The 10758-nt window shown below is 43.7% G+C and overlaps 1 protein-coding gene across 2 annotated transcripts in view; it reads left to right on the top strand.

Annotated features, from left to right (window-relative positions):
* The first annotated feature begins 359 nt into the window (after window positions 1–359).
* Window positions 360–10758, top strand: part of GABRR1 (gamma-aminobutyric acid type A receptor subunit rho1) — a 39308-nt gene continuing 28909 nt past the window's right edge. For both annotated transcript variants that reach the window (XM_084514342.1, XM_084514341.1), the window contains exon 1: window positions 360–805. In XM_084514342.1, the coding sequence (XP_084370468.1) occupies window positions 684–805 (122 nt within the window). In that variant the 5' untranslated portion in view covers window positions 360–683. The remainder of the gene's footprint in view (window positions 806–10758) is intronic.

Genomic DNA, 10758 nt, shown 5'->3' with positions numbered 1-10758 from the left:
TGTCCTTCTGTCCCTCTGTGTCCCCACCAGGATGCTCTCCAGAGACCCTGCTCAGCAGTGAGATACCTGGCACAAGCCTTGCGGGCACTGACCACTCCAGCCACGGTACCACTGTTTATTAAAGTAATTAGAAAACCACAGAGGATCAAAGCTCACTCTTGCAGAGCTAAATGGAAACGAAGACTTCTTGCTGCAAACCCATATGTCTATTAACACTTTATAAATCTGTGGAACGCCTGTAACAGATGTCACCACGATGCAGATAAGTTCAGGGATTATAAAATGACTTATGACACCTGTCTGATCAGCTGCACCACCGTGGTTAACCAGATAGAAATGCATATCTGCCACTTCTGGGAGGCACTAGAAGAGGGTTCAATTTAAACCAATTAATAAAATAGCCTGTTTGGGCAAAAAAAAAAAAAAAATAATTGTTCTCTGAGAATACATGCATTCAACACTGCTAGAAAATCCCTGCCATCTGACGTAGAGGGATTTATAGGTTTAGTGGAAATTGCTTTCCCCACTGTCCAGATTAAATACTGCAGGATGATTTTTTGTATGAGTAAACATCCTTCCAATAACGATCAGACCGATAATGTCTTAAAAAGAGAAACAGGATCTACGTTTTGCTTTTCTTCTTCTTGTATGGACTATTTCTGGATACAGAACATTCAGGTAACATGTTGACTGTCCATAAAATGCATTTTAGCATCTTCCTGCTGTTGTGGGGATGGGTTTTATCCACTGAATGCAGAGTCCACCGACAAGGAAAAGAAATACATGAAGCGTACAAAAAAGGCAGGTGAGTTTCATTTTTTTTTTTTACATTCAAATAGCTACAATGTGGAAAAATGTAATGCTACAGATCAAGATATAATGTCTGTCAGACAATTAGTTTGCATTTGCAGGGTGTGATCTCAGTCAAAAATATTTTCTTGTGCTCGTTTTGCCGATGAGTAATTCTTAATGCATTTTCTATAGTGAAAACCATTTTTCCCTCCCCCTCCAAAAAAGAAAAAAAAAATAGTGGGTTTGTGAGTTATCTCAAAGTTTGGAATGGTGCAGAAAAGAAGCATTTTATTATATTTATTGTGGTCGAAATATGCTGGAGTATTTACGTGAGAGTGGAGAGGAAAGTGAGGTCCTTGAGGACTGTTGTATGCTATGAGGATTAGATTGACTGGAGATGTGATTTGAAAAGATTCAGAATTTATTTTATTATTCCTTTGCTGGTTGTTTATAGAGCTTCTGAGAGTAAAAAAAAAAAAAAAAAAAAAAGAGTGTCTCTGCAAGCCTCAAGGCTATGGTCAGTTAACAGAGGAAACAGGGAGAGCGTGCAGGATATTGAATGGAGATATTCAAAGTGAATGGAAATATTCAGTCTGTTCTTCCCTTCCCTCTCTCCCTCTCTCAAGAAGGATACGTGATGTTTTTCTCCTTCTGTCTTGTAGACAGCCATTTTAGGAGGTTTTGATTGAGGAAGGTTTTTTTTTTTTGCTACAATTGGGCAATTGAGTTGTGATTACTTATATTCTGTTTGGAGACTATTTGGGATTTTGTAGGAGGATTTTTATATTTGGGCACATCACAAGGTACACCTGGAGGAAAAACCCTTTGTTTGTGTCTGTCTGTTTTTGCTCTGTTTTGAGGATATAGCTGACACATTTAGATCGCTGTTCAAATGTTGTGTACCTCTGCTTGTGACAGACCGAACCTATGCAATTTCTGCTTTGCTATAGTCACTGTTTCTGTTCTTTTAAGTGAGGAAAGCGTGGTCCTTTTTTTATTTTCCAGTGTTCCCTTCTGCCTACTGCTAGGGTAAGCAAGGCAGGGATACAATACAGAGTGATAGCACTGTCATGGTGGCACTTTTGGGTCCCTGAGACATCTAAAACATAGGAAATGTCTTTAGCAGAGACACCACCTTCCTGGAGGTATAAGTGGCAAAATGGATGCAGCCACTCTGCCCATGGTCAGCCCCCAGGGGATGCCAGAGCCAGTCCGTGGTGGGACAAGACACAAAACCCCTGTTTTCATAGAAGATTCATGGCAGTGGCAGCGGAGGTGACATGCTGACTGTGGCAAAAGAAAGGGGTGAGATGCAATTAAGTGCCAATGTAACAAACTACAGCAGAAGTGCTAAAATTATGTGAAAATGGGAAAGAAACACCTATTCAGTTCACACAGGAGCTGCCTCTTTACCTGCTCTTTGTACATGTGGTGTCACTGTGCCAGGACAAGCCCCTTGGGCAGCCCTCTGAGGGCCTGGGAGGTCCCTTCTGGCCTATTTCTAGCATGGTGCTGATGCTGAGGAGGACTGATGGGGAGAGAGGAGCAGAACTGGTGCGTGGCCAGAGGTTGTCCATTGGCAGTACACTGCTCACTTTCCCTGTGATGGGACAAGCCATGTCAGACCTATGGTGTAACAGCCTTAGCTGCTGTCAGATCAGAAAGGACGATTCTGGCCACCCATCTGATTTCCTTCTAAGCTTCAGCTTAGATATCTCCTCTTAGATATGTTCAGCTCAAGCTTCTTAAAGTTCTCAGTGTAGGATGTTTCCCACACCTTGACTCTGCCCCTTCACTGCTTTTGCAGGGTTGACAGCAGGACTGGGTGCTGTACACATTAAAATGCTGATCAAATGAGAGAGCTTTGAAGAAGGCATGGTTCCTTTGCATTTCAAAGTCAGTGCCTTTTCCCATTGCAGAATTAGAGCCTGGGAGAAAAACAGGGTGAGGGAGGTTCCTATATAACATCAGAAGAAAATTGTAGTGAAGATTGCTCCTGAGGAGCTCTGCTTCCCTTCCCTTCAGGACTCAGCCCTGAATATCCATTATGCAGAAGAAGTTACAGCAATGTATTTCCTTACTCCTTTTCAGGCACTGCTGCCTCTGGCTAATAAGGCTTGAGGCAAGTGCCAAGATGAAAATCCATCCCTTCACTGCAGCCTTTGTCTTCTGCAGAGGCTCACTGGAGGCTGATGGAGGAAATCTATCTAAAGGCAGGCTCCACATGACCACAGACTGCTCAGGCTGTCTTGGTTTGCACCCATGGCCTTTCAAGCCTCCAGAAGCCTTCTGGGGGCGTGAGACCATCCACTTGCCCTCCTGCCAGAGCTCAGCGCCAGCCACCAGTGCTGGCAGGCAGAGTGGGCATCTGCTGTAGGGACCTGTCACCCTGGGTGTGCTGCCAGCTTCCTGCTGTCCTTGAGGGAAGTGTCCAGCTTTGCTCCTAATTCTCGTAGTGCAGCTGATGGAGGAGATGCACTCTTTTGGCTTGTCTATTTGGATGGAAGTGTTAGGTTCTTCCAGCGAGACTCTCTGATTTCAAATAAAAGCTCACCATTTTCTCAGCAGTTGCAAGCCCCAGGGCTTCTCCTTTCATCTGCCCAAATCCAGTTGATCCCACAGTCCTTGTGCTCCTGCTGATAGGGTGAATGGGGTGGATGGGAGACACAGTGTCAGACACTGCCACAATTTTTGGCACTGCACATACCCCAGAGCAGCCATTCTAGCAAGAGACGGGACAGCCTTGAAGAAGGGTGGGGTCCAAAATAATTCTTTAAATATAGCTGATGAGGCTTTGGGACACAATTTGGAGTGTGACAAGAATATGGCAAATAAGCTCAGGTGAAAGTATGCATACACAGTGCAAGCAGCAATGTTGAGAGCTTTATTGCATGGGACTTATTACAGAGCCTTCCGGCCCTCTATTTCATTGTAAAAATGTCTGTGTGCCAGTCAAAGACTCGGCTACTGATTTTTGCTTATCTCCAGGACAAATCACCTCACAGGAATTTCACTTTAAAGAGCAGCAATACAAAAACAAAACCTTTTGCACCTTGCAGACCTGCTCGCAGTTTGCAGTCAGCCATGTGCAAATCCTGTAGGGTTCGCAAAGCCAAACTCAGGCCTGCAAGGTGCACAGTGCCAAAACTCCTACAGGCCCAGGCTGCAGCCCTGAGAGCCAGCACGAGGGCTGTCTGCTGCTTTCCCAACTGCTCTTGGAGAGCCACCAGGCTGCACGGGGATCATGGCAAGGACAGCATAAAGGCCACAAAATCATTATGTCAACAAAATGGCCAAAGCCTGCCTTGCTAATTAGACTTGCAGAATCTGCTAGAGAGGATGAGCAAAAGGAAAAGAACTGGCCTGGAGCAGAGCCCAGGTTGCTTTGACAGAGCTAACTGCTGGGAAAAAAAATCTCCTTTAACACTAAAATCTCCCTGGACAGCTTTATAACCACCTTTCAGACAAGTAACTCTCAGCAGAAGAGATTTCACTGTACAAGATTTACTGCTTGTGTTTGTTTAATCTTAGCTGAGAGACTGGCTTCATGTTTTTAGCCATGTCCCTGCCATTCCCTGCCTGCATTATAATCATTTTGCCTCCCTCTGGTCTCCAAATAGCAACTCGTTTCCCAGTCTTCCAGATCTATCTCTTTACATTTCTGCCAGTGAGAACTATCTTTTCCAGCAGTTGGTTGACATCCTCTACAACAAGCCCTCTGCTTGTTGTCACAGGGTCCATCTCACAGCCAAGGATCTTTATGACATTTTCAGATGCTATTACCATTAGTGGCACTCTTCCTAAGTGAGGGGAGCCACTCTGCATCGTTACAGCCATGGTTCCCTCCCAGTCCTTTCTCAAGGGCTCAGCATCAGTAAATCACACGTAGCTCTCCTGGTACCCTCACTACACCTAGGGCAGCTCCTACCTTCATGGCTTTCTCTGGCCTCATAAATTCATCCATGAGCCCTAACAGGATTCCTTTTCCTTAAGCTCTTCTCTTGTCCCAGAGCTTTGCCTTTGTATCTTATCTTCACAATTGATCCCGAAAGCATTTATTTGCATAAACAAAGCTTACTAACGCAAGCTGTCTTTAGATCAGATCTTGAGTGCATGATAAGCCTGTGAAATGCCCCATGAAAGCACTGACTATGCGAGCACTTTATCAGCAGCGAGCCAGGCCCAGCAGAGCTCCTGCAGCTCCCAAGGCACCGAGCTTTCAGGCCAGCAGGTTGGGCTGTGCCCTGACACCACAGGCACCGGCAGTGCCTTCAGAGCCCAGCGTGGGCTTCAGGCCAGTGTGACAGGAGTCTCTCCATCTCTGTTGGTAGCTTGCCTTTCCCTTTCCTCCTTTCACCTCCATCTCCTGTACTCCTTTTCCTTCCCCCATGCAAGCTTTCTCCTCTTCAACTTCTCTTTTATTTTGCCCCTGATTTCCTCTGCCCTCCTCTTCACCTGCCTCAGCTATTTGCCCCAAGGCACATCCAATTCCCATCTCCCAGCTCTGCCAGGTTTGCTCCTGCTGCTTTGATCCAGCATTATTCTCTAGCTTCCTCTTCTCCTTCAGCAGCCTGTCTTTCCTCTTCTTCCACTTGCCAGAAATCTTTTTTCTTCTGTCCAACAGCACTCATTTTCTTTATTTTAATATACATTATCTTTTTCTTCATTATTTCTTTGCTATTTCTCTCATTGTCCCTTTCCACACATTTCTCTTTCAAGCAACTGCAATCCTGCATGACAATTTTCTTGGAAGTCTTGCGTATTTTTCTCAAAACCCAGCCAAAAGTGTCTTCTCTCTGCTTATCATTGCAAACAGTGCTTCTACGCAAATGGTATTTTCTCCTTTCATCATTATCACCAGCCTCCTTTCATCCTTTCTGGTACTTATTTTGGGTCTGCACTTCACATAGCTTTCTATCTCTATTCAGGTGATTTGTGTCAGAAAACTTGTCTTTACCAGTGTTTCTGTAGCTACATTCACATACCCAGGTACTGTGTGCCTCTTTACTGAGTGATTAGTGATAAAATCTCCTGTCAATGTTGCCACCGTGTTACTTGCTCAGGTTCGGCAGCTTCATACTGACTTTTGGCCTACCATTACTCCAATGGGTTTTATGAGCTGGTGTGAGGAGACATAAGAGGCTCCAAAAGCATATCTGCAACCCAGCATTACAATGAAAACCAAACCAAACCAAACAAAAATATAACAGCAAACCAACCCAGAGATACTGCAAGGCAGTTTTATCCCTCCTGACTACACATAAAGTGTTTGATTTTCCGATTCAGGGGTTGGACTCACATTAGAAATGATCCTTCTGGTCTTTCTTCTGTGAACAGACACCTTTCCAACTCACTTCCATTTTTAGCATTCTCAGCCCTTGGTGAGAGTGAATTTCACAGTGACATGCTGTGCTTGTCTACTTCCTTTCAATTTTCTTCTTATTACGTGTTATGAAAAGCCGTCAGCAACAAATTCCTGTTCACCTTCACTGTTCCAATCCTCATTTTATATAATTATACCCTACTGCTTGTCAGTTGTCACCCTTCTGATCTGGAGAGCCCTGTTCAGGCTGTCTGGAAGCCCTTTCCACCTTCCAGCTGCCCAGTCTCCCTCCTCCTCCTCTGTCTCTTTTTTTTCCCTGCTATGGGCATTGGGTATGTGAGATGTGGGTGTGCTTGGTGTTGCTAACAGCACTGAAATGCTCAAATCATTTACAAACTTATTGAATGACACAGATCCTATCACAGATTCTCAGGAGACTATAATGACAACCTTTCATCATGGTGAAAACTCTCTATTATTCCTTTCGTTTCTTATTTTGTAGTCATTCACGTCAGTCATTCCCTTTTCCTGAATTGCCAGTGTCTCTACCAGCCTCTGGGATGGTCCTGTCAACAGCTTTTTGGAAACTCAGGTGTACTGTGTCATCTTGACTGCAAGTTCATTAACCTTTTGGAGAACTCTCTGAAAAGGACATAACATCCCTCAAGAAAAGTCAAACTGTCCCTAGCTCTTTTTCAATATATATTGTATTTCCCTGATGTCTACTATTGGTGGTTTTTACTACAATTGTAGGCAATCTGTCCAGTGGAGGAGCCTGTAGCTTCTCCAATTCTACTTGGAGCTCTTTTCCAAAGTGTAGAGTTGTCACTCTTGTGACACCAGGGTCAATTTAAATGCTAATTCAGCACTTTCTTACTTGGCTTTCTTCTGGGTGGAAGCCTGGTGCCCCCTTACTCTTCGGTCCATTTATTTTAAATCCTTCTCTGGTCCTGTGCCTGTATGAATATTTCTTAACACTGTCCGAACGATGGAATCATTACAGTCCTGTATTTTTTGTAGTGCAAACAAATCCCTTAACCATTGATGGTTTTGATTGCCCTTATGAAGATGGAGTGATTTCCCTGTATGGAGTTAAGACAAGTGTAGTACTGCTAATTAGCTGCTTATTCCCCAGTCTGCATTTGAACAATTAGCTTTCTGTATTCCACAGTTCTTTATATATATATATTTTTTTTCAAACTGAAATTCATCTTATTGATGCTGGACTATTCCTCCAGTGTGTTGGGGTGCTTTGGATTGCATTCATAGACCCTGAATTGTCTGTATCCCTTTCAAGCATGCTGTCGTGCACAAGATTTCTAGTTTTGTCATCTGCATTATGATTGCAAATGCTGACTAGTAGTTCCCAGGATGAAATCTATGAGGTGTCATCTAATACGTCTCCCCAGCCTGACAGCAAAGGAACATCAGTTGCTCTAACCATGGTCGTTCAACCACGCTCAAAGTCACAGTTTCATCTACACTGTACTTCTCAGGTTTAGTAATGAAATTTTAAAAACCTCCCTCAAATCTACTTTTCTTCTTACTCACGCTAAGGCGGCCAGTTACATTGTCAGAAGGACATTAGACTGCTTTGACGTCAATTATTGTAAAGATCTGCATTGAGTGATCTTTATAATCTCATTATCCCTGGGGGGGGCATACAAATGGATCATGAATTTGTCCCAGTTTCTTTCCAAACATCAGAACTCCAGCATCCTTATTTTCATCCCTGCTTAAAGCTATGTTTTGTGTTTGTATTCATCCTCCCTCAGGGATATCTCCCGGGTGTGAGGAGTCCTCAGAGGTACCTGCTAATGGCTTGGAGACTCCATCAGCTGGTACTCCTGGTGCTCCAGGGGAAGTGCCATTGGCATGAGTTGATTTAAATACCCCCCAGCTTACCTACACATTCCTTAACATGCCTTTCCCCAGTCTGCACTGTGCTCACAAGTCAAAGTCTTTTCTTCAAAGACTGGGGCAGACGTTGAACCTTTCAGCATTGCTCCCCTTCCCTTCATCCACTCCTCCTTTTCACTGAGCTGAGCCCTGGCGCTGTGCCTGCCATGAAACCCAACAATCGTACACCCACTGGATGCATGAGGGGAATTTCATTGCTGCAACCTCAGGCACAGTGCCAGGATCTCAGGTGACATGCGTTTCTTGTGAATAATCAATAGCTATAGGTTCCTTTATTTTTATTTCTTTTGCCATAGTTCATGACCAGGGAAAGAGCAAAGGAAGCACAAAATGTAATGAGTGCCTGAGGATATTTTGAATCTTACAATTGATCTATATTCAAGAAATATTGCACTAAAATGGCATTCTCATTGAATTTTCCGTGTCGTTCAAAAATAAGATGGTAGAACAGCTCTGAATCACACTATTTCTCAGACTTTGTGATGTGAATACAGAAAATAGCTCTCTCCCCCCATTTCTTTTCAAAGATTTAACCACCTGCAATAGCAAGAGGTGACCTTTCCACACCACCTTTAAACCTACTAATCAGAAGGACAAATGACCCAACATAATTACAGGCAAACAAGAGTTTGCCAAATGCCAAGCTGAAAATATTTGTTGTGATTAATTTTCCTCAGTTTTTAGTGGCTTGTCTACAGCTCACAACTTTGTAACTCTCCCAGTTTAAGTAAAAAATTAGTGTGCTTTCATGAACGTTTTATACTTTTGTCCACACCTCCATGAGCCCCTCCTGCCTCTCTACCATGTCCTTGCCCAGCACCCCTTACCTGGTTTCTGCCTTTAACATGATGTGGAGATGTTGGTATGAATGAACCCTGGACATCTCATATATTTCAGCAACTTACCTTCACAATTTTCTTGAGGAAAATACTCCAAATTTTTTTTTTTTTTTTTTTTTTTTTTTTTTTTTCCTGAAGAATTGGAACTGTATTTGGATTTAATTCCTCAAGGAAGAAATGTTCTCAGATCTTAATAAGATTATCATAATAAGAGTGTAAAATAGGTCACTGTGTATACGAGAGGTACAATATACAATACAATAGAGGTATATTGCCTCCTCTGGAGAAAACAGAGTATGATTTATAGGTGGGAAATGTGTCCTGTGTAAGCAATTACAGACCAAAATGCTAAGATGCGTAGGGGCTTCTATCACTTGTGTTCCCTTTCAAAAGCTCTTATTTCAAAGATGAAGAATATTGTGGGTCGTCTGGTGCACAGCGTGAACCTGACACTCCTCTGGCACATGTCCTGTGAAGCCAGGCATTTGGAAATGCTTGCTGTGTCCTTCATATGTTATGTTTGGACGTCTCTTCTGAAAATCAGACACAGTTACCCCTAACTCTGCAACTCTCTTGGCTGAGCGGAGGGACTATAAGTGCCATAGTAAATCTCAGACTTCTTACAAAAAGAAGTAACTGCCTTTTGCCTTGTGAATGTAGCACTTTTCCTGAATGTTTTTTTCCCTGGAAGTCCTAAGGTTTAGTCACGTAGTGGGGGCAGCTGGTGGGACTTTGGAAAGGCTGCATCACCCAGGTGCCACCAGAGGCCTGAGAGCTGCTCTAGCAACACACAGGGAGAAATGAATAAATGCCAGCCTGCTCCAGTGATGTTTTCTGCTTTTTCATAAAGCATCTCAGTGAGCTTCATGAGCCATGAAATGCCTCTTGGCACTATAACTGTTAGGAGTTAACTATTGACATTGGTAAAAAAAATAAAAAGTCGTTCTTTATTCTGTATTTTTTACCTCCTGAGTGACTGATTAGTTTTGAAGACTGCCTGTCATCCAGATGGAGGCAGGAGCATCGCCATCACACTTTGTGGCCACGTTGGCAGGCAGCTGGGCTGAGCAATCTGTGAGCAATGTCTGGACTGAAACTCCTGAGTACAGTTATCTGCTGCAAACACTCAGGGACAGCAGATGTGCTAGAGGAAGGTACAGCACCTTTCAATTGATTCACAGCCCGAGCAGGAAGGCTAATTGGGTCTCATAATGTGGCCGCCACTGATCACTAAGCCAGCAGATATTCCCCAGAAACCAGAACAGAAAATATATGCAATGAGTAGAAAGAGATGGGGCTTCACATCACAGCAACTGGGGAACGGCTGGCAACAGGTACGAATGTTTTGCTGCTACAGGAGGAGGCAGAAAAGCTGGGGAAGCTCGGCAACCTCAGAGCTATGGACAAGGGGAATGAGATCGGTGTTAAGAAGTGAAGGAGATGAACACAAATGAACCTGGTGTCCTGCAGTAACTGGAGTATGGGGGACATTTTATGCTGGTTTGTGATACAGAAATAAAGCTTAGTTTAGGGGCTGTGGAGAATCACCTGGAAGGAAAAGAAAAGAGGAACCACGCGGGTTTGCCAGTTGCGGAGGATGGGGAGGATTTGGCAACAAATCCTTGGTGGCCATGCCTTGAAGGCTCCCTTGGCAGCTGGGATAGGGTCAGGGCCAATGTGAAGCATTAGATAAACTCTATAATGAGGAATGAAAATTAGAAATAGCAAAAATATGGCTTGATTCATCCCTGTTTGAATACCTACCTTATTCCTAACCAGCCAGGAGTTTACTAGGGCACTTTAAAGTCATTTTAGTAGGTCAGCTCATCACCAGAATCTGCTTATGCCCAAAACATGTGAAATTACTTCCTGACAGCCAGCAAA

Source organism: Aythya ferina (assembly GCF_964211825.1).
Source record: "Aythya ferina genome assembly, chromosome: 3".
In the NCBI taxonomy this organism is placed as follows: Eukaryota; Metazoa; Chordata; class Aves; order Anseriformes; family Anatidae; genus Aythya; species Aythya ferina.
Note: the sequence above shows the minus strand (reverse complement) of the source record. Positions and strands in the feature narration are given on the sequence as shown.